The following is a 26,720-nucleotide window of genomic DNA, read 5'->3' as shown; positions in this document are numbered from 1 at the left end:
AGTGCTGCATTCAGCCATGCACGCCACAAGCAGGCACTGTGCAGGCTTTTCTACCCAAGCTTGCCAATGTCCTCTAATCCTTCCTGAGCTGCAAGACCCCTTGCTATCTTTAGTCCTGGGCTTCTCTTACAGAGACTGCCAATCATCCTGAATTGTAGGTTGCCTTTGTGCTGGTCACAGTTAGAGAGCTAGGATGCACATCATCAAAATCACTTTCACTTGTGCACGCCGTCAGCATTTGAACTCCTCTGCAAAGATGAAAGGCTAATGCACTAAACTGTACCTTGGAGGAAAAATCTTTTGTCAACAATTTTATTATAAAATTCTTTCTCCTCATTTGTAAACTTGTTTTTGGGGTGAAGGTTTCGATTCTTCGGGTGGGAACTTGCTGTACAAGATTTTAGGCTAGGATCACTGCACCCCCTCCAAATTTTAGAAAAATTGCTTATCAGTGGTGGCTGGTTTGATTAATGTGCAGAGCATGTATGTGCCTGCTGTAAGAGCTCATATCTTCAGAGACAGTATCATTTTTGTCAGTGCCTATATGCAGCATTTTCACAAGAACCTAGAAAATGGCCCAGTTGAGAGCTCAGTGTCTGTGACTTGTGTCCCCTGTTTGCTAGCTCTTTGGGGCGTGGTGAGAGAGCTGCAGAATAGGATTTGTGAAATGTTCACCTGTTCAAAAGTATGGAGTAAATGGAAATGGGGAGGGGTGTGTGCCTGCGTGCATGCACATGTACTCACAATCCAAAACATGGCTGGTATCATGGGTCAAACCTCTGGCCTTCCAACTTCAGCCCCCTCAAGCTCTTTCTAATGATCCATTTGTTTGCTGTGGAAATGGGCAATAGGCATCTGTACATGGACTTTTCTTTTCCTTCCATTTCTGACTGTACAGGAGTGATTTCTTTCTGATTATCCCTTCTGGAAAGAACCATTGCCCAAGAGAGCCAGATGGTTTTTCAGCCTGACACCCCTCCTCCCCCTCCCGAAGCAGAAGTGTGCTGCTGGCACAGGGAGCTAATAAAAAAAAGAGTGCTTAGAGAAACCACCCAATTTCTCCTTTTTTATAAAACTAAACTTCAGCTTGGCAGTGGGCCCTGCCTGCAACTGTTCGTGGGGCTGGAAGGTACAGGGGATGCCCCAAATCTCTATTTTTTAGCTGGCAAAGGAATAGATCACTGGGTGAGTCAGGTGACATCTTAATCTCATTAAAAAAAAATTAAGTATTAAGGGTTGGTTGTTTTTCTTTTGAAAGGCTGACAGTTGTATACTCTCCACATGATCTAGTAAAATACAAACCAGACAGTGAGGACCTTGATAAACAATTTGATAATGCTTTGAGTTTTCAAGGGCCAGATTTTCAGTGTTAGGAGTGCATGAATGTTTGTGTGTCTAATGTAGATGTGCAAATACCAGGCGGGCATGCAAATTGGGTACACCTGGAATTTGTGGGCATAAGTTAGATATTGTATGTCCCTAACTTTGAAGGGACGATCTTAAATATCATAGCAGCATTAGATATCTATAGCATGGGAAAACCGAATGAATGTTTCCTCTGGCCCTTGGAAACTTACACTACTGTAAAGTAACCCTAACCCTGAATGTATCTTGCAGTCACTAATACATTCCTTCCTACTGAATAATGGGTTGTCAAGAGGATACTAGTTTCTGCATACTGCATTGTGAAGAGGATATTGTAGACCCAGCTGAAGTCCAGATGAACTGAGCAATGAGTGAGTGAGCTGAGCCCCCTAATCTCCCTCAACTGCAAAGCTGTAGCAAATCGCATTCCACAGAGCTCTGGATTTTAAACTGCTTTTAAATGCTGCATTTGAAAATACACTCCGCCTGAAGGGCGGGAACCGAGGTTTGCCTGCCTTCCAGAATCTAACTCCAAACCTCACTTGTTGGCATTTGCATCAGAAAGGAACAAAAACATATTTGATCCTCTTAACAGCTGCTACGTAAGTGCAAAATAGTATTTTATTTTTTGGGGGGGGTGGTCAAGTGGGGAGCCTTCTGTCTGAACAGTCTATTGTCAGATATGGTCCTCTATTGTAGTTCAATAGCAGACCACTGCTCAAAAGAAACAGTTATTGGAACAGTCTGCTTTTCAAAAAGGACTATTCCAACAGCAGCATGTGTTGGGTAGAAGACTGGCATGCTCCCCAAAGCTACACTTCTAGAATCTCCCTATTGGCAAGGGGTAGAGGAGAGGGAGCTAAGGAATTCTTAGTGCGGAATTGTTAGGACAATAAATATTCCCTTTGTGTTGAAGAGTAAACTCCAGTTGTCCCCATTTGATACATATTGGTGCTGCACTTGCCAGTTTTAGTTCCATGTGGCTCTCAACCTTTCCAGACAACTGTACCCGGCTTTCAGGAGTCGAATTTGTCTTGTGTACCCCCAAGTTTCACCTCACTTAAAAACTACTTGCTTACAAAATCAGACATAAAAATACAAGTGTCACAGCCACTGTTACTGAAAAATTGCTTCCTTTTCTCATGTTTACCATATAATTATAAAAGAAATCAATTGGAATATAAATACTGTGCTTATGTTTCAGTGTATAGAGAAGTATAAACAAGTAATTATCTGAAATTCTAGCTATTAAGTGCTCCCAGTGTGAAGGCTAGGTTTTGACCCTTTCCTTCTCCTCTCTCCACCATAATGCATACAGAAGTGAAACACCTTGACTTCTGTTGAAACTTAAGGAAAAACTTCTTACAGTCGCAATTGAACAAGGGGGAGAAAGAATGAAACGTTAGACACAGTTACTTAAAAATCACCCTCTTATCTGAAACATTGTTATCCTACTATCCTTACAAGGAACTTTGAAGGATAGTAGGATAACATTTGGCAGGCTCTATTGCCAAAAGAGACTGGAGGAAAAAGTCTGCTTTGCTCGGCTTGTTTACTTTGGCGTTTGAGCAAACTCTGTACAGTTAGCTTTACTGCTCTCCATTCTGTGTAGTTTGCCCTGTTTTATGTGCAGGGCATAGCGTAGCAACAGAAGAGGGGGAAAACATATAATTGTAAAACCACAAAAAATTGTCAGGGTGACTCATGAGCAGGGATAGTACCTGAAACTGCAGAGAAACGACTTTGAATACTTCTAATCAGATTTAAAGTTGATGAAATATTTTAATTATTTTTACAAGGAACCGAAAGACCGAATATAGATGGGGAGAAAGAACTTAATCTCTGTGGGTTTCGTCTGAGCAGCCTTGCTGCACTCTCACTCCCGTGACTGCTTTGCCGTGTGCCCCATGCTGCACCTTTACAGTTTTTTCACTTCCTTTCCCCAGCAAACACATGTTAGGGCATTAGATAGAGGCAGAAGAGGTATCTTGCAGTTAAACAAGGTAAATGCAAAACATGTACACCTACAGGACCATGATGGCAGCTGGTCATGGAGAGCAAGGCAATAGATAATTTGGAGGTGCAGGTGAAGAAGAGTCCTCCCAGTGCACGTGATAGGCCTGTCTGGTATATCTATCTCAGGTATTTATATGGCCCCTTTGACTATAGTATCTGAGCTCCTCAGAATCTTTACTTTTTTTATCCTCACAACACCCCTGTGAGAGGTGGGAGTGCTATAATCCCCATTGGAAAGACAGGGAACTGAGGCAGAGAGGACCTAAGTGATTTGCCCACGGTCACACGGGAACTCTGTGGTAGAGCAGAGACTTGAGCCTGGGTGTCTCAGGTCCCAGGCTAATGCCCCAACTGCTGGATCATCTTTCCTTTGCAATGGATCTGAGTGCTTGGAATGCCCGTCCGTTCACATAAATTCTCCGGATGTTGAGCAAACACTCCAGGTGTCGTGGCACTTCTGAGCAAGCCTGGTCAGTGCTTCTGCCCACTCCAGCTCAGTTCAAACTGTGGCAGAGCTGGTGTCAGTGGGCAGTGCAGCTGTTGCAGCTGCACTAGTTGAGTTGGTCCGTCAGCACACTTGGATGGTACTCCTCTATGCACTTCACTGGCAGGTCTGACAGAAGGTGATGGAGCCTGTGCTGTCATTGTATGTCCCAGCTCTGGGGAGCTGTGCCTGGGACTTTGGGCAGGTGGTACAGCAGCTGTTGGTGGGAGTGGAATCCGTTTAGGTTAACTGTCTGGCTAGTGTGGACGCACTGAACTGCAGGGATAAACAGTGCTACAGTTGCTTAGCTGAAACATTTAACATGGAAGTGCCTCTCGTGTTGACGGGGCTAATGAAAAGTGAAAGTAGTCTGTGGTAATGAAACGGAGGGGTGGTAACCTCTCTGGGAGCTACTGGTGCTTTGGGTTTTGCAACCACCACTAATGTTGTGTTAGATCACACTACAGGCCCAACTTGAGAAAATGATTAGAAACCTTTGCTAATGAGCAAGGCACATAAAAGACGAGAGTCTGCTGATCATTTTTTATCATTCAGAAGAAAGTTGAACATGCAGAATTAGGATCTTCTGTTTCTGATAAACAGAAACTTGAGGACATATTCTGGTTTAAAATGCGCTGTCTGATAAACCATAGGGTTTAAAAACAATTATCACCTAACATATATACCACCAACTTTCTCTTATTCATCAGAATTTCATTTGGGGTCCTCATTTTGGGTGTCTTTTTTTTAAAACAAGACCCCAATCCTCAGAACACTTGAACACGTGTGTAATTTTACGCATTGGCTTGAATGGGACTATTCACAGGGGTTAAGCTAAGCATGTGCTTAAGTATTTGCAAGATGTATGCTTAAGGTGCCAATTAGAGAGGCTCTTGTTACAGCACAGTAATTAGGAGGTGCTTCATTGGATAAAGATCTGTGGCTTCTCACCAGATTTGCTCTTGGTTTGACAGTTCCATGCTGTTTTTATTCCATGTGGAGATAGTCACATTCCCTTCCCTAAGGGATGAGAGTACATATAATTAAACATGAATAAAACTGGGGAAGGTCTCAATGCACAAATTAGTCATTATAAGGAGTTTCTGTTGACAGTTTTCTTCCTTCCAAGAGTGTTTTTATGGAGCTAAGAATGAGGCTGCTTGAACTAGATGCTGTGAGGGTCTCTTCACATGCATTAAGGACTTCTCACATTTTAACACACAACCCTCCTCGCCCCCATCTGAAAATCTGGGGAAAGTGAAAATAAACCCAGCTAACGATGTCACTTAGAAATGAGTTTTTAATGGTAGGTTTCCCAGCAGGGCAAGAACATTCTCTCCCCCCACCCCCTCTAAATATGCTTTGCTATTTAAAAGTAATTTTCGTGCAATGAATTCATCATATTTGCTAAAGCAATTTAATTTCACCTATTTGTGAAGCTCACATTTTGAGTAGTGAACCATATAAAATCCATTAGTCTAATTAGAAATGCTGTAATTTGTTTAACTCTTCTGATTCAGAAGTTTGCTTATTTCATACATGTATTGTCTGGCCTTTATCTCATGATGCAGTTTGATACTAACTCTTTTTCTCCAAGAAAAGAGACTTAAGCTAGATCAGAGTTATAAAATAGAATAGAACTGTTAAAATACTAAATTAACATTGGCTGTTGCCACGTTAGACATATAAATATTATTTTGAAGTGGATCAGAATACTTTAAGATGCCAAAACTATTAACATGGGGACAAAAAATTATGCTATTGATCCTGTTAGGATTTTAGATAATACTGAAAATCAACCATAATTGGGCATACTAAAAATACATTTTAATAGTTTGTTTTGAATCTTTCCCTTCTGCCTTTATGAATGTCAAGTGTTAGGTTGCAATCTTTTTTTTTTAATCTTGGCAATGAATATATAACTTTGTATTCTAGAAATCTCAGGAAAAAAGGAAACGGGATCTGAATTAGACAGAGCTCCAAACCAGCTGCTCTCAGTTAATAAAAATGTCACTCCAGCAGTGTGCCTAAATCCTTCTTTCTAATTAGAATTGGAAGGTTTGTCATGAGCTCACATGGTCCTTGCTCTTGGTCCCTTTAAATATAGAGCCAGATTCTAATCTCAATTACATCTGTCAGTCTGGAATAACTCAGAGTTATGCTGGATGCTGAAATCAGAATCGGATCCATTCTGTTTAAAAAAATAAAATAAAAGTGGAACAGAAGGAGGATTCTAATCACCGTATCTAATTATAAAGAGGGCTAAATCAGTTTGGGAATGACAGGAGAAGTTCTGGCTTTCTTAAATATAAAAGAACAACAGTCAAATGGGAAGCAACCATCTTCACTAACTGATGCAACTAGAACTGAAAAGATTGGCTTTCATGGCAGAAAACTGAATTGAAAGCTCTACAGAGATGTTGCCAGGAGGGAGTGTTTTAAATCAACTTTTTTTTTTTGTCTGAAAATTAGCATACAGACTCTTTAAAAGTTTCTGGTGCTTTCTCCTGGAGCAAGCAGGTCCTTTGAATCCTAGTTCCCGTTGTAAAATGGTGCCCCTTCTGCAAAATACCATAAAGGGCCTTCAGTTCCTGCTGCAGTTAATGACAGTTGAGAGATCTCAACACTACATGGGATTGGGTCTTGAGACGCCAGGACCCACTGTGACCCAGGTCCAGCTTACAGAGCAGAAATGCTCAAAGAAGTGACCAGAAATCTGAAAACTGCTTTGAAAGTCTCTTTAAATTCCTTAGTAAATGTGTAGCTCTCTGTTATGATAACTATTCCCAAGAGATGTCCGTATTCTTTCCAGAGGACACTTAAAAGGACAAGTCCAAATCTCTTTGATATAGTGCAGGGACGTGAATTGTTCTCTAGTATTAGAACAGTGATACTCAGACCTCAGTGGTTCAGGAGCCAAATTAGTGATCATCATTACCCCAAAGAGCCACAGTAGTGTGACTTAGTTTCGTTTACTTACTTACATATGTGTGTGTATATATAATTATTCTCATAGCAAAACCGACCAAGTATTAATATTTTATCAACTACAGTTGGTTAATAACTTAGTAAAAGCATCCTGATTGGTTAATAATTAAATCACACAGTATTTTAATATCATATGCTGCAGAGAGTCGCAGGCGCACATTAAAGAGATACTTGCCGCTTGCGAGCTCAGTCTGAGTATCGTCGTATTAGAAAATCACACAACAGGCCAGGTGTATCTTTGTCTTTTATCTCCCTCTGAGCTCGGTGCACTGCTGCTCTTCCTCTCCCCTCCTCGGCATTTCCCTTTCTGGCTTATGCTGTCCTGACGTTTTTATATATGCTGCTTTCTGAAGAGATGTTCTGACATCCAGAATGGAAATGTTCGCTCTTAGGTGCATTCCAGGGTACTGGATATTATTATGATGAAACAGTTCTAGCTTAATACTAATGACAGCCACTATCCTAACATTCTTGGCTGCTCTTTGACTCCTAATCAAGATCCCCACACTAGGAACAACAGACCAAGAGAAGTAAAATTACACAAACACTCTAATTTTTCTTCTATCTTTTCTTCCCCTCTTGTAGGATGCACGCCAAAAATTCCGCTCTGTGCTGGTGGAAGCTACAGTGAAACTAGATGAACTAGTAAAGAAGATTGGAAAAGCTGTGGAAGACTCTAAACCTTACTGGGAGGCCCGGAGGGTAGCCAGACAGGTGAGAACTCTCTTCTAAGCTTATGCTGGTAATTGGATCACGGTACGACACACACTGGAAAGTACACACTGGATGCATCACATGGTACTATTTATAGCACCCTAAGTGTAGGCATTTGTCTGATGCTTTGATAGATGTCTGGGGTTGCATGCTTGCCATATGAATTGGTGGCAAAATCTGTTCCCACCCCACACAACAACTGTGTGCGCACTCTAGTCCAAAAACAACCACATAAACATACGCTATCAATAGTAAAAGTCTTGTTTTATTCTCTAGCACTAATAATGGCCTTTCAGACAGTAAAAGACTTACTCAGGTTCCTTCCTCTCAGCAGTTAATTGCTCTAAAACTAGTTATAGAGCTTGAATTCCTGTCTCTTGAGTCTCTCTCTCTCTCAAAGCTTAATGCTAAGTACTAAAATTGAAGGGTATTGGAATTTGTTCAACCCCACTTCTCCTCCTCCCCCACAACCAAGAGAATTCTGCTCTGATTTTTCCTGGTAAGTATAAACACAATATTCTCTGAAATGGGTGAATATTCAGAGATGTCTGAACTCTCCTCTCTGACATGAATTATGGCACTTATGTGACAGTTTTGGGCAATATCACCCAAACTTGGATGTTTAAAGTTAGGCACTTAAATCTGTTAACTTCATTACTGGGGCTTGGAAAATCCCAGTTGCCTGGGGCAGGTGAGTGGGCTGAGTTGGGCTGGGGAGCAGGGTGGCTGGAGCTGCTGGCTGTAAAGGGAGTGAGAGCTCCTGGAAGCACAGAGGTAACTTCTCTTTCTCAAGATAGGAAGTGCATGTGCAATATTTGTGCAATACATATATTTTTATATCAAGCATGTTTTTATAGTTCTACAAAAATGACTTAGTAAAAACCAAACTTAAAACTTTGTAAGTTACTCCCTTACAAGTCAATGGTAGATGAGGGTGCTTTGTACTACTGAAAATTGGACCACTTTGTTAGGTACATAACTTCAGGCACCAGGTTACAAAAATGTCCATTGTGACTGGAACTTGGCAGCTACTGCTGAGTCCCTGCAAATGACAATTTATCTCTACTTCATTGGTTCCCAAACTTTTTACTAAGGTGACCCACCCCCTGGGTTTTGTCTCTTTTTGTGATCCGTCATTATATGCATGCACCCTCTGCCCCGGCACCGCAACCCTAATCCTGGCCCAATGCAGAGGGGAGGCATGATTGTGGTGCAGGGGTTTGGAGAGTGAGCTCACTCTGTGGCAGCAGCACCTGTCCTGCAGGGCTGGCCTAGCTGCCGGCTCCAGGCATTGCGATCCCATGTGCTAGGTTGTGGTGTCTGGAGTGGGGAGCTGGGCCCTGTCCCACAGGACGGGGTGAGTGTAAGACGTTCTCACCCTCCAAACCACTACACCTCCCACCCCCACCCCGGCCTTCCATCCGCATTGGGCCAGAAGTATATGTTGCTTAGAGCCTGGTCATGTGTGGATCCGGCCCTGGACATGGTGACTCATCTAGAACCTTCCTGAAACCTATGGTGGGTTGAGACCCACCATTTAGGAAACACTGCTCTGCCTATTTGCTGTCTGTAAAAGCCCTTTAGTTATGCTAGCTAGAGCATCTTGTGAAAGGAGAGGTTTGCGCTCTGTTAAAGATCTTATTTCCAAAACACACATGTAACCATTACATTTAAAAAAATGTGGATAACACTGAAAAAAATTTACAGGATTGCAATATTAATAGTCCAGTAATGATAGATTCATCAGTAGAGATTACCATATTTATTCAGTTCATTCTGTTAGGCTTAAGTAAAATGCTATCTTCTCCAGACTTGTCCACTCACTCAGACTAATACTGTTCTACGTTATTTAGATGCTTTGATACTGTTGCCTTTTTGGAGGCTTATCTTCTAGCTATTTATAGCCTACTTCCCAACAAAAACCTTATTTATCATTTTGTATTGTGGTAGAGTCGGGTGGTCCCAGCTGTGATCAGGGCCCCATTGTGCTAGGGGCTGTACAAACACAAAAAAGAAAAATGGCCCCTTCCTTACTTATGGTTGTTTGCATGCTAAGGTCTGGTAACCTAACAGCTTTAGGGTCCAGGGGATTACTGTTCAAGAAATGTAATAAAACAGAGAGCGCCATAAGATTACAAAGCATGTTATCAGAAATCATTCTTTGCCCCAAGCAGTTTATGATCTGAATTTTATTAAGTTTGTGTAACAAGATATAATTTTAAAAAAGGCTATAGGGAAAATGATTCAGACTGGGGGGAAGAAATCATGAAACATTGGGTGACTTCCTTCGCACCGGGGTATTGATCCATTTCAGTCATCCAGAGATCTTTTTTAATTTTGATTCCCAGAGGTGTAGAGGAGTGATGGGAACTAAAGTAACAAAATGATTCCCTTCCAGAGCACCTCCCCCTTATTTGTCTAATTACCTTTATACATTAATAACTATATAACCTATGAATTCTCTTCATTCACCCAAACACCATAGAATCATTATAGTTCCTTCCCAACTTGAGAACAAGGCTGTCCACAGATGAAATAGTTAAGTTGAAAATACTTGCTCCCTCTTCAGAGTCGGCGTGGAGAGCGGGAAGTGTGTTTTTCCTTCTTTTCATTGAAGGGAAGTAAAAATTGGATCCATAAATTCTTGTCTTCTGGGAACAAAGATCTGTCTTGCTGCTGACATTCTGACTGGCTGAAATGCCCAATTGTCCCAAGTAACGTGGATTCAGAATGCTCCATGGTTGCCACCCCATCTTCTGAGTTGTCTGATGCAAGCTGTGTTGAGTCATGATGAGATGGTTGGCTTCAGTAGTGCATTGACATTATTCTCCTATGAAAACATTGGTAGTGCCTTTATTAAGGCGAAGCCAGTCACAATGGGGTAAGGCAAGGGTTCTGACATGAAGCATAAAAAACAAATGGAATCAGGCTTCCAATTAAGGATGAATTTACTGTTCTTCAGGGCAGCGTGAGAACCCTGAGACCTCCTGTCCCTACCCCATCTTGTGCAATTTTACACTGACAGGAAAACTTCAAGAACTCAAGACTAATAAATCTCCTAAGTAAGAATCCTGTAATGTTTTGTCTGTATGATATATTTCAGGAGAAAGTCAGCTTTGTCTGTCTGAGACGAAGCTCTAGTACAATGTAACAATGATCACTTGGGGCTAGGAGTTGGGTTTTCTGTACTTCCAATCCATTGCGTGGAACTGGGATGTAGATTATTGGCACCAAAGCATTAACGTTAAATTTGTGATGGGGCCAAAGTGACCTGGCAAACTGAGGACCTGAAAACCTTGGGGGGAATTTTAAGGTCTGTGGCAGGGATGTTTTACTATTTTGTACATTAACTACTAAAATATATCTTAGTGAGGGGTCTTTGGGGAGGAAAATGTACTGCCTGGGAAGCTGAGCATATAAAAGGGTTTAGCACTTTTCTTCTGGCTTCAGAAGGGAGGTTGGCTAAGATAGCAGCCCAGCATTTGCACTGCCTTAATCAGGAGCATCGAGATTAGATGATTTAGCTACATCATGGGCTAGCAAGTCAACATTGTTATTGCAACTCATCCACACTTTTTTCCAATGTGTGTTTCTTGTTTGTGTGAAATCTGTTGTTCCTAGCCTGCTGCCATAGATAATTGGTCTGAGAATGATATTGAATTGCAAATGGAATGGAGAAATGAATGGAGGAGAGGAAATCACAAGAATACATTAATGGTTTAATCACGGGGACAGGGCCTGATGCTGTGGAGAGTTTAGGAAGAGTTGAAGCTGTTTAGCACCTCTCAAGATTGGGCCCAGACTGTTCCACTGTACAAGGATTTTCTGCAAGTCTTGATTCATCAGCTGGCTGAGAATTTGGGAATGGTGTGTTGCCACCATAGATGTTCCTGTCAGTCACTGGGGAATAACACACTATGCAAAAGCAAGCGTGGTCACCCTAGTATCTGTGAAGCACAGGCTGTGAATCAGAGAGAGGTTTGATTTCCAACTGTTATGTGGCGCCTTGAGCATATTAAAATGGTGATGCCAACCTCAGTGAGGTGTTGAAGATTAATTTATTAATGTATGTAGAAGTGCTTTGATGCCCTTGGCTGGAAGATGCTACAGAAGAGTAAAGTATATCCTTCATGAGATCCTCATGAGATTGCCAAGCTAAGAACCAGTGACTTGAACATGCAATAATGGGCTGCTCCACTTCTGATGGGGAAAAAAATGTTTTTAAAAAAAAGCAAGCTGACTTAGTGAAGCTAACCAGAATAATAGAGAATAAAACCCTGGTAATGTCAACCCTGAGGGTAATGGGAGCTACAGTACAGCACTCTTGATACCTTCTCATTCCCTGATTCTTCCAAACTCAGTAGTGATTCAGGGTGTAGGAGGAGTTGAACACTGTGGCAGCTCTAGCATTGAGCTTGGTCTGGAGAAGCATTATTCTTTGTGCCAGTTGCAGTTTGTTCTCGGCGCAGCTTCCACAGAGGACCATCAGAAAACTTGTTGCTGGCATAAAGAGGTGAAAGACGTGTGCCAAGTCATATCTATGTATATCTCTCTCACTACAGTACCTTTCAGAAATGTTGGGAGGAAGATTCATTGAAAGGAATGCACGTTTATTTCCTCTTAGGTCTTGCATTTCTTCCCTGGCCCAGCTCTACAACCAATTCTCTTGTAATATTCTTGGCTTATGTTCTTATGTAACATCTCTTTGTTGCAAACTAGACCCTATGTGCATTAGAAACAATATATACAGAGATCACTTCACCACAAAATGCAACCGTATTTGGAATGTAAAACCTTGTTGCTTTTGTCTGTTTAGAAGGCAAAGAGCTGAGGTCCATTCATATTGACTAGCAAACTTTTCTTGGCTAAAGGAAGGGAGAGAGGAATTTGAGAAGCAAAAATTACATGTCAGCAAAACTGTGACAGACTTGTATTCATATTTGGCAGCCTGCCATGGAGTTAGTGAAAAGCAAAACTACTGGCACAGATGCAGTAGACAAACTAACTGACCTCTTCTGGTTGAAGGAGTGCGTTTAACCACTTAACATATACAAAAGAAGGAAATTGGATACAGTGAATCTTTAAATGTCTTGAATTTTTGCAAATCCGTTCATTTAAAAAAAAAAAAAAAATATGACCTACAGCTTTCTACAGCCAAAACCCATGATGCAGCAGTATTGTTGTAAGGTATAGTGCAGGGGTCTCAAACTCAAATGACCATGAGGGCCACATCAGGACTAGTACATTGGCCCGAGGGCCGCATTACTGACACCTCCCCACCCCCTGCCGCCCTCGGCCCTGCCCCCACTCCACCCCTTCCATGAGGCCCTGCCCCTGCCCTGCCTCTTCCCACCCCTTCCCCAAAATACCCACCCCAACTCTGCCCCCTCCCTGCCCCCAGGGGGTGCAGGAGGGGTGTGGTGGGGGCTCAGGGCAGGGAGTTGGGGTGTGGGGTGCAGGAGGGGTGAGGGGTACAGCAAGGGGTCAGTGCAAGGTGTGGCAGGGGGCTCAGGGCAGGGGGTTGGGGTGCAAGAGGAATGTGAGGTGCGGCAGGGGGCTCAGGACAGGGGGTTGGGGTGCAAGAGGAGTGTGGGGTGCGGCAGGGGCTCAGGACAGGGGGTTGGGATGCAAGAGGAGTGTGGGGTGCGGCAGGGGGGTCAGGGTGCAGAGTACAGCGGGGGTCGGGGCGCAGGAGGGGTGCGGCATGGGGCTCAGGGCAGTGGGTTAGGATGTAGGAAGGGTGAGGGGTGAGGCAGGGGGTCGGGGTGCAGGGTATGGCAGGGGGTCGGGGTGCAGGGTATAGCAGGGGGCTCGGCTGCAGGAGGGGTTCGGGGGGCAGGACCTGGCCCGGCACGTACCGGGGGCAGGACAGGCTCCCTGCCTGCTTCCCTGTCTGCCCTGCCCCCGCAAAAGGCTGGAACATGGGGAAGGGGGGGGAGGGGCTGTGTGTTTCTGTTGCTTGAGGCACTGCTGCCAGCAGCTCTCATTGGCCGCGGTTCCCCGTTCCTGGCCAATGGGAGCTGCTGGGGGCGCTGCCTAAAGCAACAGAAACACACAGCCCCTCCGCCCCCCCTTCCCCACGTTCCAGCCTCTTCCCGGAGCTGCGCAAGGAACCTGCCCTGCTCCCGGTGCATGTCTGGCCACCGCTCTGGTAAACACTGTGGGAGAGCGGGGGGGCTGCCAGGGGCTCGCAGGCTGCAGAAAATCACCCCGCGGGCCGCGTGTTTGAGACCCCTGGTATAGTGTGTTTGGATAACTACTGTAACTTCTTAAATGGGGGGATAACTGCATTCATCTTAGATGCAATATTGCTGCTAGCAAACTGCAGTTCTTCTCATATTCACAACTATTTAGCTCATAAATAAAACGGGTGCAAATAGCATGACAAAGCCTGTGAGAACTAGCATTGGAACAGAATTAACAGCAGCTTCTCGAACGAGGATGACTAAAGCCCAACGCTTGTGAAGTGATTATGAAGGGCCCTTGAGAGTACTTCCTTGGATATTCTTTGTAAATGTTCTTTCTGTTTAGTAAAAGCAACTGTGTGTGACCTTTTTGTTTTTTGGCAAGCTATGAGAGCAATCCACAACCTGCGTATTGGGTCGCTTGGTCTATAGTGTGGCTATAATAAGGGTTCCATATAGGAGCGAATGCTTGAAGGGAGACTGTAGAGTGGGAGCTGCTCTTGCAGACCTGTATTGAATGCTACAGACTCTCCTGCTAAAAAGTGGAAATAAATGGCTTAAGACTGCTGTAGTTGAAACTAATGGACTTCTATAGCCTGTAGATTCAGGCTGACGACACCATACATTGAGCACGTAGATCTGCGGCAGGATGCACCTAGAACATTCAGAGACAAACTCATTATCTCGTAGGAAGGCAGGCATAATGGTTTGAAAAGCTGTTGCCTCATCACCTTTGCAGAGGAGCCACTTACGTGGCTAAGAAGTGGCTTAGATCTGAAGTGGATCTCAGAAGTGCTTTGTGACAGGGTTAGTAGTGGTATACATCCTTTTTAAAGAGGTCCTGCAAAGTGGAGAGTCCTTTCTAAAATGCTGGGTTCCTGTAACTGGAGAGCCCATATTGAGGGGCAGAGAGAAATCGGACTTGGGGTTCTTTTAACTTTCCCCTGCCACACTTGGCAGCTGTGAAGGGCAGTCGGAGCAATTCTTGAGGCAGGACAGAACCGTTCCAGGAAGTGGTGGCTGAAACAGTCCTGAAGGAAAAGGAGGCTTACCTCAGAGCCAACTTCCAAGCCTCTCTGGCCTATCTGGAAATGTAGGGGAGCCTGACAACCGAAGGGAGTTGCTAGTGGGGGAGGGGGGGGGGAAATCCATGTGAAGAGTGCAAGGAGAACCATTCAGCTGGATCTGCGTATAGCATCAAGGTTTCTGGAGTTAGTGTGGGCTGTGACTGATTCTTAAACTGGGCCTTTATTTCAGCTCTTTCTCTCCCACACCCTCCCAGTATTTTATTCCCTGTGGACCTGCTCTGTAGGGCAATGTTTTTCTCTAGTGACTACTTCATTTTCATTATGAAGCACGTCATTAAATCTTGATGCTCCCCTCCTGCCACCCCCATGGGGAATTGAGGGCAGGGTGACGTCAGTCTTCCTGTGAAACACGGAGTTCCCTTGGCACAACCGCGAGGGAACCTTCAGCACAGATTTGTCTCCCTTCTTGTTTGTGAGACTCAGTGCGGTGCGTACGCTGGCTGTGTGACCAGGCACCAATTCCGCTCAAAGCCCAGGATGAATTATGGCAAGAAGGGGAGTTTGACATGATAGCACTATTTAGGGAGGGAAGTCACTCCCTGCTTTTCTGCTAAGGAATAGAGTAGAAATAAACGCTGCTTCTCTAGTTAAAGCAGGATGCCCTCTGGGTTAGGGAAAGGAAATCTTTTGCCACACTCTAAATTTGATGGAGTGCCTTTTGTGCTGCCTTAGAGATATCAGATCAACATCAGTTAATCACTGTATAGTGTATTCTGAATACAGGAACCAGTCAAGTTTCAGTGTGGTAGTTCCCATCCTGCTTTCAAGCACATCAGGCTAGACACGTCACAGTCTCTGGTCTGATCATTCCTGCATAACATTCTGTTTTGCTGCTGCCTCAGGGCACAGATATATGTGTGACCGGAGAAAGGGAGGTCACGGAGACTTTATTTGGTCAGACAATTAGGCATTGGGTGACAGACTTCACTTTTCTTTAGGCCTTGATTTAACATTTATTCATTGGGTTTGTCAGCTGGCTGAGTAGAAGAATGTTGGGTGTCTTGGACAAACTTTAAACCAGCGGGAAGACAATGGATACTTCCCAGTGAGACTTGAAAAGTCACCACTGGAGATCCGCTTGGTGAATAAAAGATCCTGAATATATTCCTCCCCATTAGGCTGTTGTTATTGAGTAGGAGGCTGCTCTGACTAGCAAGTATGAGTTTTATTTATTCTTAACATAGAAGCCATGCAAAGAGTGGCCCAGGATAGAAAGAGGAGGCAGAGGCTAGTTTGTGCCCTACATGTTTGGTGGTGCAGGAAGGGTTGAGATTTGGATATTGAGTAGTTTAGCTGCAGAAATAAAAACTACAATTTCAAGTAAGATAACTTGTCATAACATCATTGGAAAGAAGATAAATGTCACTGGCAGGACTGTGGAAGACCTGTCCGTATTTCTTCCCTCCCCATCTAGTCTTTGCTTGAGTTTTGATTAGGTAAAGAGTGTTCTGGGCTGCTATGACATTTGAGTTGCAATCCAGACCAGTGATGGGCTGTGTCACCACCTGTGTGCAACCTTGGGTGCCTCACAATGCCTAGCTGATGTTACTCCCAGCCTGGGCCTCTCACAAACAGCCAAACAGCATGCAGGTCATGCTCTGAGTGTCTGTGTGTAGCTCCAGTCCTGGTCCAGCAACTCTGGCTCCAGCAGCCTGTCAGCTACATAGCAGCCACACTCACAGCAGAGTGACCCCAACGTGCTCCCAGGCCTGGATTTCCCCCCCCAAAACATGTGTTCTGCACTGCCCAGCCCTCTCCTTGACAGTTTGGATATTAAAGGTCCGTTGCTGCTGTAAGGGGGTCAGTATCCAACAGTTTGCTGCTTTAATTGGAGTTACCCAACAGTTCACTTTAAACACAACACTGGATTAGTTTTGATTAAAGAATAAAACAAGCTCATTTAACTACAAAGAGAGAGGTTTTAAATGAGTACAGGTACAAGGTATTATAGTCAGAAATGGTTACAAGAGAAATAGAGAGAAAACGCTTTCTAGGAACTAAAACGTAACAAACGAGACTTGATTCAAGGTTGAAATCTTACCACAGGTTCCCAGCAACGTAGCTGACCAAATTTTCAAGTCAGGATCGGCCCTTATAGTCCAAAGGGCTGGTTCCTTTGTCATCTCAGGTGAAAGAGAGCGTGAGAGAGATAGGGAGAGAAAGAAAGAGAGTCTCTGGGGGGGTGTTTGCCCCTCACTTTTATAGTCCAGTCATCTGAGGGTTAGTTACCCTTAGATAAAATTCCTTCCCACTGAGAGGATGGAGGCATGGAGACTCATGGTGAAAGAGGTTCCAGGTTGATGTTTGTTAAAATGCTAATTGTTTTGCAAAGAATGGCTGCTTGACTGGTGATGGCCAGCCAACTTTGACACCTCACTAGAGGCATCAGCTTGTCTTTTGTCTTTGAGAAACAGGTGTGCCCTTCTCCCCAGACTTGTCTGGTAAGCACACTTCAGTCATAATTTCAGCTTATGTTCATAACTCTTAATATGCATCATGTCCATACATTTCACCATATTATTGACCAGCCAGTTTTTAGTTTTCAAATGATACCTCACAAGGCATATTTTGTACAAAGGTCACTACAATAGCGTGTAGGGTGGAATATAGGGGGGTATTCAATCGCAGCTGCTACTTAAAAAAAAAAAAAAATAATTTGTTGCTGCAAACAATTTAAAATCTATCCTTAGGTAAGCTTCTCGCAACTGCTGCTATCCAGGCTCTTTACTACAGGTAGGTCTGCTTGTATTCCTGACTACTCTTGGACCTCTTAAACATATTTTGTGGTCTGTAAGTACCAACCACCTTCTTTGCAGTGGAGTAGAATTGACTAAGCTTTGCCTTCAGAGCACACCCTTGCTGCTCCTTACCCAACCAAAGGATTGGGACACTGTTGGTTAATGTGAGGCTTTCCAAGGACTGAGCACATGTCCTTGTGGTTGAGACTGGAATCCCAAAGTCTTCATGTTTCATGCATTTTTCTTTTTGCTTATGCTAGGATCTCTGGTAGGGAAGTGTTTACAGATCCTTAATGTCAACCCTCTGAGAACCTGCTGCTGCTTTGATGATTAAATGAGATGTGATTATAGTGTGGAGCCTGGTTCACTGAACACTTCTTATTTCAAGTAATTATAAAGAGAAATGTACTATGGCAGTCCACTTAAATCTTGCAGCATCTGTTTTTAGGACTTCAGTAGGGAAGGCTGCTGTCAGATGCAAAGAAGCATGTTGGCTGGCTACTGTGAACTTTAACAACCAATTGTAAAATATAACCTTAGACTTACTGTATGTGCTATAGAGATTTTGTTGTGCAGGGTTTTATATTCTAGATGAAGAACTCCATATTTCATCCTGGCATTCTAGCTCTCTTCTTGACGATAAGGATTTCTTATAAAACTGGCCAAGTTACTGTAAACCCATCTTTCAAAGGGAGGGAGGGACAGTTCTATATTTTATTTTTGGCCATGCTGAAATACACCACTAACAGATGGTGCTGGCTGCACAAGAAGGCAGTCTGTACTGTATTCGTGAGTATAGCATGGCAGTCTTTGGTGCCATAGGCATGCTAAATAAGGGAATAACCTCAGTCTGACTTGCAACCGGGGACAATCCCTCTCTAACAAGCAAGGATTGGATGTGTGATGCATCTTCTGGGATCTCCATATATGCCCTATTCAAATGCATCACAAAGAGCATAATTTATTTGACAATGGAGTGGGGAGAATGAAGCCTCAGTTTTATCAAGCAATCGCTAACAGCTTTCGAGTGGCTAAGAGCATGATGGAAGGGAATAGGGTTGATGGCTTATCACCCAGTAGAGTAGGACAGGAGAACTTAAAGCCTTCATGAGAACATCTGAAATTAGAGAGCTTCCAATGATGTCTGTGCATAGGTGCTGTCATAGGAGAAGGGGCCTCCAGTTTATAAAGTCCCCTTCTTGTCAGGCGTATGGCAGTGCCACGTAATTGATGCAGGCCTCCTCTGTTACTTGACTGGATTCTTTAAATACGCTGTTTTTGTCCAGATTAAAATTGTTGTTTTTTTTTCTTTAAGAGGCCCTGGAAGATGGTTATCTCTTGAATGCACGAAAGCAACTGCATACAGGATGTGAGCAGAGGCGGCAGGCTGAATTAGATGCCACACTGGGTTAGTGTGTGAGCCTTGTTATTTCTGGAAATGTGGCTTCAGATTTGGTGATGAGGGAATTGAGTGTGATGATCTTGGCTTAGTCTGCAGCAGACATACTTCTCTGTCTAGCAGAGGTGTGTGGAGACACTTTGCCTTAGAACCATTGCTGTAAGCAGTGATAGAAAGCTCTCAAAATTTGCTACGTTGCCCTAGCCTTGCCTTGCTTTCCCTGTCCCATCTTGCAAAAAATTGCCATGGATGTAAATGAGCTGAGGTCCAGGGGACAATTGGAGCTGTAACAATTCAGTCTCCAGAAGAAGGGAAAAAACCAAGATATTTAACCAAAAGCAGGAGTCCGATAAAGTAGGGACATCTGGTCATTGTATTCCCCAGGCATTTCCATTATTTATGGTGCAGGGAGGAAATAGTTTGCTCCCAAGATGTTGGAGGTCTAATGGTTGGGCTGAAATGACTTTTTTAAAAGGTCCCTAAACCCGTCTTTGAAAAGTCAAGTTTAACCTCTGTGCAGTGTAATAGCTCCTTAATGGCAGCTTCAAAGATACCGAAACGTTTCAAGCTCTTGATAGGAATAGCAGAGAAATTGGATGTTCTGACAGTAATGCAGAGAATAATTGTAGACTTTTATGTAGCTCAGTAAAGATTCTCATAAATCTGCCATTAAGGGACAGGCTTTGAATTTTATAAGCGATTGATCTGCGTGTGTGTGGAGAGGGGTCGTTCTGTATTTGAGATGACTCATCCTAGTCCCTCTAATCTGACTCCTTTTTTTGTTTTGTTTTTGAGGAGGAGAGGATGGTTGAGGAGAGTATTTTTTTTCTTTTAAGCACACATTGTGCTCTCTGGAATGCTTGAGTGTATGAAGGGTGCTGTAGAAAAGTAACATTATCATCTTATTTGAATAACATTTGACTTCAGTGTGAAGTATGACAGCACATCCGTCCAAAATAACGGACATTGATTGGCTGCTATATTCAGTTAATAATTCTGGTAGCTAGAAAGAGTGCTTGTTTGCTTAGGACTCATTGGCTGTCAAATAGGTAAACCCACCCCGGTAATAATTAAGAAGGACTCACCATGGTGCAGATATAGTGACTGCTTTCGCTAGTCAATGGGTGTGCACAAGCGCTAAAAGCCTTGGATAGTGCTAAAAGTAGCCCCAAACCAGTTTGGGAGTGACCCTGCCCCATGTTGCAAATAATTAAATATGGCAACTCCGGTGATGATCTAGCAGAGTACCTAGTGTTCTCTATTGTACTTTACTTAGTATCTTATGTAAGTAATTACTCATTTAGTTAAGAGATGATAGCCTAAATGGAAGTATATGAAACTTCCTATTTGTCTCTGAACAGTCTAGCTGGGAGCCAGTTAATTATTTTTGAGTAGTAAGCAAGTATTGGCTAGTAGCAAGATAAATTTTAAACACTTGTTTAAAGATTAGCAGGCAAGAAATACATGGGTTTCACATTAACACACCAAATAGCTTAGAGCAGTGATCTTGGGCTATAACATGTGGTTTCCCAGTTCCTTACCTAAAGAAATAGTTACATTCTCTTTATGTTTCAGTCAAGGGATTTTTATAAAAAGGAATTGTGTATGCCACTTACAGTAGAACCTCAGGGTTACGAACACCTCGGTAATGGAGACTGCTCATAACTCTGAAATGTTCGTAACTCTGAACAAAACATTATGGTTGTTCTTTCAAAAGTTTACAATTGAGCATTGACTTAATACAGCTCTGAAACTTTACATGCAGACAGGGCCGGCTCCAGCATTTCTGCCGCCCCAAGCAAAAAAAAAAATAAAAAATCCGCAATCGCAATTGAGATCGGCGGGGGAAGGGGGGGGGGGGGGGAGAAAAAAAAGCCGCTATCGGCGGCGGCAGTTCAGCGGCAGGTCTTTCACTCCTAGAGGGAGTGAGGGACCTGCCGCCTCCGAATTGCCACAGGTGCCGCCCCAAGCACCTGCTTGTTAAGCTGGTGCCTGGAGCTGGCCCTGCATGCAGAAGAAAAATTGTGGTTTCCCTTTATTTTTTTTTTAGTCGTTTACATTTAACACAGTACTGTGCTGTATTTGTATTTTTTTTTTTGTCTCTACTGTTTCCTGATTATGTACTTTTGGTTCCAAATGAGGTGTGTGGTTGACTGGTCAGTTCATAACTCTGGTGTTCAGAACTCTGAGGTTCTACTGTAGTTGGGATATACTGTAAGATCCAAAGTAAAGTGACTGGCGAATAGTGCTATAAGGACTTACGCAGTGTACAGGTTGACTACACTGTACCTTTTGTATTTTTTCTTAATTTTAATACACATATTAAGTTCTCTGCAGCATCTGAATTTGCAGATTGATTTTTCCTCACTGATACCAAACTTGCATCCTCCGTACTGACCAGTGTAAAACTGGAAGCTGCTTTAAAAACATTTTAAAATAACTTCTCTGCATTGACCGTAATGGAATCCTTGCCTGTTGCTATATTAGGTCCTAGTCCTGCAAGCACTTATGTGCACAAGTTACGTGAATGAGTCCCCTTACAGTTACAATGTGTGTAAGTGTGCACAGGTTCAGGCCCTTGGTGAATAAAATTGGCCAAGGAGGAGAAATTCTGTTGCGGTACAAGCAGATTTATCCCACTTGTAGCACTTTCTGTGCCTCTTCTTGGCAACTCTTGAGTTCTGTCATTAGTTCTGCACATATAGTTGGAGATCACAGCTGTCGCAATGTATCCCTAGTTGTCAGTTAACCTTGAAGGAATGTTGTAGCTGGGCTGCATTATGGCTTTGTAGAAATGAATTGGTTTGCCAGCTTGCAGTGTTGTGTAACTTGGAAGGCTTTTAAAAAAAAATGTGGATGAAAGGAAAGAAAGAAGAATGAATATGCTGGCTTTTTGGTTTAATCTTCTTAATCTGTTTTTTGTGTTGGTGGGAGTTGATGTAATATCAGCATCGTTGTATTAATTGGAAAAGATGCCTTTTGTGACAATAATAGGGGCATTTGGCTCCAGTGGTAGAGAAGCCACTTAGCATGTGGGGTGAACATGGGCCAATAACTGCATCCTCCAGCATAAACATTTTGGAAATACCTTTAATTTGGAAGAGAATTGGCAAAGAGGGAGGGCACAGCACACAGACCTTTAATACAGGAGGAGAAGTTTTTAAAAAAAAAAAGTGGGGTGGTAGTGGGGGAAGAATTTACTGACATACACAAAAGGACAAGACTAGGAATAATGACCTCGACCTCCATCTTGAACATTCAAGTTATGGTGGCAGAGTGAAGAAAATTCTCCACTGCAGTTTGGCAGTGGCTTCCAGGCGAAGCTGTGAGGCATAAAAGCTAGATGGATTCAAGAGAGGATTGTATTTTGTACTGAAAGAAATAGAGCAACCCATCCTTTTGCTTGGGGAAGGACTGGATGACTTCATCAGCCCTAAAATGCACCTATGATGAATGGAGATCTCCACAGATAGAGCGTGTTCTCAGTGTTGAGCCAATTTTATTTTAAACATATAATGAAAGGAGGTATGAATGACTGCAGGACCATTAAACATTAAATGTGTTGCTCGGGGCTTTAGTAGCTCAACTTCTATTAAAGTCAGTGGGAGAATTGTGCAGCTAAAACCCTTGATTCTGGACTTCAGAAACCTAATTCATAACATTACTTTATTGGATTAGCCAGGTGAAATTCTAAGAGCCCTTTATCCTGCACATGGCCTTCTAGAAAGTGAAAACCTTTTTTCCCAGCACCCAGGGTCGGCTGTCAGCCAACTCTTTATGGAGAACTTCTGACCTTCAGTTGCAGTGACCTCTTTACCAGGACAGACCAAACTTATTGGAAGAACAAGTAGTTACGACTTCCCAGTAAGCCGCAGAGGATATTTTTGGGACCGAGATTTATGCTCTTCTAATGTGTTTTATCAAAGGCTCAGACCTAACCTTGTTTAAAGATCATCTGAAGATTTTGCTATATCCACTGGATACCAAAGTCAAAGGCAGATAGCTAGTAGCTTAATTTAAAATATTACTTGCCCACAGGGGTTTAGGATTTATAAAATGCATTTATTCACTCGGCGTGAGCAGCTGGAGTTTTTTTAGCTGTCGTGAGCCTGCCTGTCAGACTGCCTTAACAGTGAACTGGCACTGGGCTGGCAAAAACATTTCTTATCCACTAATCTTGGCACAAAGCACAATGTGTTCATGATGTGCACTTCTACCAGAAATTAAATGCTCTCTAATGTTTTAAGGCTCAGGCAGCTAAGAAGACCTGCTTAAGGACTGTAGGTTGTAAGCTGACTGAAAGCAGCAAGGGGTTGGGTGGATAGATCTGTGTGCCTAGGAAGTACCTAACCACTGCTTCGGAAAGCAGTGTGCCAAGTTTGCTCAGAGCTGGTAGTGGTGAGGGTAAAAATACATCCTTACTGTTGTGGCTTCTGATTTTTCTAGGCTAATAGAGAAGCTCTAGCATGAATACATTTATCCACCATCACTGTGCGGTAAAACACATTTCTGAAGTGTGATATAACAGGGAAGAAGTCGAAAGAGCTTGCTACCTTTTCAGAAGCTTTTGAGGGGAACTGAACATGGTTTTTACCTTTTGAAACTCTTGTTTAAATTAGGTGATACTTTTTTCCCCTAGGGAGGCCTTGTTTCTGTAACTACATATACAAACAAGCATGACGTTTAAAGTGTGAAGTCTGATACATCTGGTGCTGAGAACAAGCTGCAAACAGCTCTTTCAAAAGATTGCTGTTCTGCTTATTTCATATTCTAAAGCCAAGATTAGCAGCCTTTTCCCAAGTGACCACCTTTTTCTGCCTGCAAAAACAAAATTATCTACTTTCTCTCCCCCCCTCCCCCCCCACGTGACCCTATATTCCAGAATCCTTTGCACTGTTTCAGGTCCAAACCCCTTTCCAAATGTTAGAGAGACAAGGTGGGTGAGGTAATATCTTTTATTGGACCAACTTCTGTTGGTGAGAGAGACAAGCTTTTGAGTTTACACAGAGCTCTGCTTCAGGTCTGTGAAAATGTAAACTCCTGGTTTTTAGGGTGTTCTGTCAGATCTGGTCAAAGCTGACATTTTTATTCAGTAGATATAAATTGGTTAATTTCATTTAAAAACCTTTGAAGCGTAACTGAAAATTTCATCTTCCCCAGTGCTGTATGCTAAAGAAACCTAATGCAGTTGCTTATGTTTGAAAGGTTTTCTTCCCAGGCAGAAGAGCTGGAAACCATTTTTTTTTTCATTTAAAAAATAAATAAATAAAAACTTAGACCGAATACAAAAGGCTATGATCTTCAGTTAAACAATAAAACTCACACCTTAAAAAGGGCTTCTAATGTGGTATACTAAATGGATGTCCATAGGTAGGTGAAGGTAAATGAAATGATATTGAAAGTGGTCATTACGCTTCAATTATGAGCTTCTGACAAACACCTCTAACCTTAAAAACAACCTAAAGATAAAAAACTCCAGATAGCTGAGTTGATTCAGGGATAACCATAAAAAATGAGTATTCAATTTAAAAATATGGACATTTCCAGTAACTTGAAACTAGGTTTTTTAAAAGGATTGTTTCCTATAATTTATCTTGTTAAAACCAACCATCTCTCTCTAACAAACAATTAACACAAGTCATTAGTGCCAAAATATAATAGTACAGGCTGATGAACATGTAGACTTTATAATCCCTTTTGTCTGGTCACTGGAGTTCATATGAATATGCAGCGATAGTAGCTGTATTTATATTTTATTGGTTGCCATGCCACCCATTTTTTTTCTCCCCGGTCCAGCCGCATGGGCAAATGGTTGCTGATACCACATTGGCTAAGGGTTTTTGGAAGGCTGATGTGTAGTGTGTTTCAGACATGAAAAAACAGATGGTTCAAAACTGAGACCCTGGATTTGAACACTCCCCAATCTCAAAACAGTTTTGACTGGGATGACAATATGGTCACTTGGGCCCAGTTCTTTTAAAAAGCTTAATCTGTAAAACCAGCAGCTTTTTGAAATTTCTAAGTAAATGTCCTCAAAAGTCAGATAATTACAGTAAATTTGTCCTGTGATGCCTCTAACTTGTATTTTCATTGGTTGGAAGTATTGTAACTTACTATCTTGGTAGGATACTTGTATGGATGGAGTGCTTAAATGAATCCTCTTGCTCATAGAGCTAGAATTTAGGTCATTATAAAGCCAGTTATTTCATAGCTCTCATCCAGACTTTTAAATACTACTACTTCAAACACAGCTGTTGACAAGAGGATCCCTAGGTTTGAGTGACTGACCCAGGACTGGAGACTGAACCAAATCAACATGTCCACTGAACATTGATCTACACACACTATAAAGTACTGCACTTAACTGTTTGGCTACCTCCATTCTTCCCTCACCCCTATGCGTCAGACCTAGGACCTACAGTGCCTACTCTACCCCTCTCATAACAGAGTAGAAGAGAATACGTAGAACTTGTTTACAGATCTCTTCCCTGGAAAACTGTGCATCATGCTGTGTAATAACGTAACCGCTCAGAAATGCTCTTCTGCTTGGTTAATACTGCAGTGACTAAAAAATTGGTATTGACTTAAATTCTGCACTCACGAAATGTTGTTCCCCATTGCATTCTTGTGAAACTCAACACCAAGCTGGCTATGGAGAGCAGAGATATTAGGAGTTTTTGTGTTTTCTTGCTGCCTCCTGTTTTTTCCTGATGGATTAAAGCTGTTCCATACAGTATTTCTCCATCTGTCATCCAGATGCTTATTATGCAGAACTCTGATCTCCTGCATTTTGGGTTTATAGGATATGAACAGCATGGTAATGCTCTACAGAAGACCTGTGTGGCTGTGAACTAGCAGTGACCCAGGCAAGGAAATACGTATGTGCTGCTAAACAAAAGGGTGGGAAATCAAAACACCGGAGTGTTTTTGTCCTTAAAATCCTGGTCTTAGCTATTTTTAAAAACTGCCACACTAAGTGTTCCTTGGTGCCTAATTACAGTGTCTGTTTTCTAGGCACAACTGGAAGCTCAGAAAGCGACTCAGGATTTCCAGAGGGCTACTGAGGTGCTGCGTGCTGCCAAGGAAACCATTTCACTCGCTGAACAGAGGCTGCTGGAGGATGACAAGCGTCAGTTTGACTCTGCCTGGCAAGAGATGCTCAATCACGCCACCCAAAGGGTGAGATCAATAAGGAGCTGCTTGCCTTAAGTCTCTTGCTCAGTTTGAGTTGGCTTTGTTGCATGCCACAAGGCCTAAATTCTTTTTGATTTGCTCGAGGGATGATGCAGAAGGGCTGTAATTCCACTGGCAAATGAATAGAAATGGATTGTGAATCCGGTACTTGGGGCACTATTAAAGATGAAATAGGATGGGGCTTCCTGTGAGATGGTGAAGAAGGTAGCTTGCAGGGTTAAGGGGAGCCACTTTGGATAAGCTAAGATAGGGTTACCATATTTAAAAAATAAAAAGAGGACACTCCACGGGGTCCTGGCCCCGCCCCTTTCCCACCCCCACCCCGCCCCAACTCCGCCCATTCCCCGCCCCTTCCCCAAAGTCCCCGCCCTAACTCCCCCTCCTCCCTCCCAGCCATGCGAAAAGGGCTGCCCAAGTGCTACCGGCTTCACGGTTTGCCGGGCAGCCCCCAGACCCTGCGCCCCCGGCTGGCGCTTCCCCAGTGCAGCTGGAGCCCGGGAGGGGAAGCGCCCAGCCGGGGGCGCAGGGTCTGGAGGCTGCCCGGCAAAC

General features: G+C 43.1%; 1 protein-coding gene across 1 annotated transcript in view; it reads left to right on the top strand.

The window, feature by feature from the left end:
• SH3BP5 (SH3 domain binding protein 5) overlaps positions 1 to 26,720 on the top strand; it is a 60,899-nt gene that overhangs the window by 8,157 nt on the left and 26,022 nt on the right. The window contains exons 3-4 of the mRNA XM_024194476.3: positions 7,439 to 7,567; positions 25,992 to 26,156. Of these exons, the coding sequence (XP_024050244.1) occupies positions 7,439 to 7,567; positions 25,992 to 26,156 (294 nt within the window). The remainder of the gene's footprint in view (positions 1 to 7,438; positions 7,568 to 25,991; positions 26,157 to 26,720) is intronic.

Source organism: Terrapene carolina, unplaced genomic scaffold (assembly GCF_002925995.2).
Source record: "Terrapene carolina triunguis isolate 2854851 unplaced genomic scaffold, T_m_triunguis-2.0 Scaffold84, whole genome shotgun sequence".
NCBI lineage: Eukaryota > Metazoa > Chordata > Testudines > Emydidae > Terrapene > Terrapene triunguis.
This window is presented reverse-complemented; position numbering and strand designations above follow the sequence as displayed.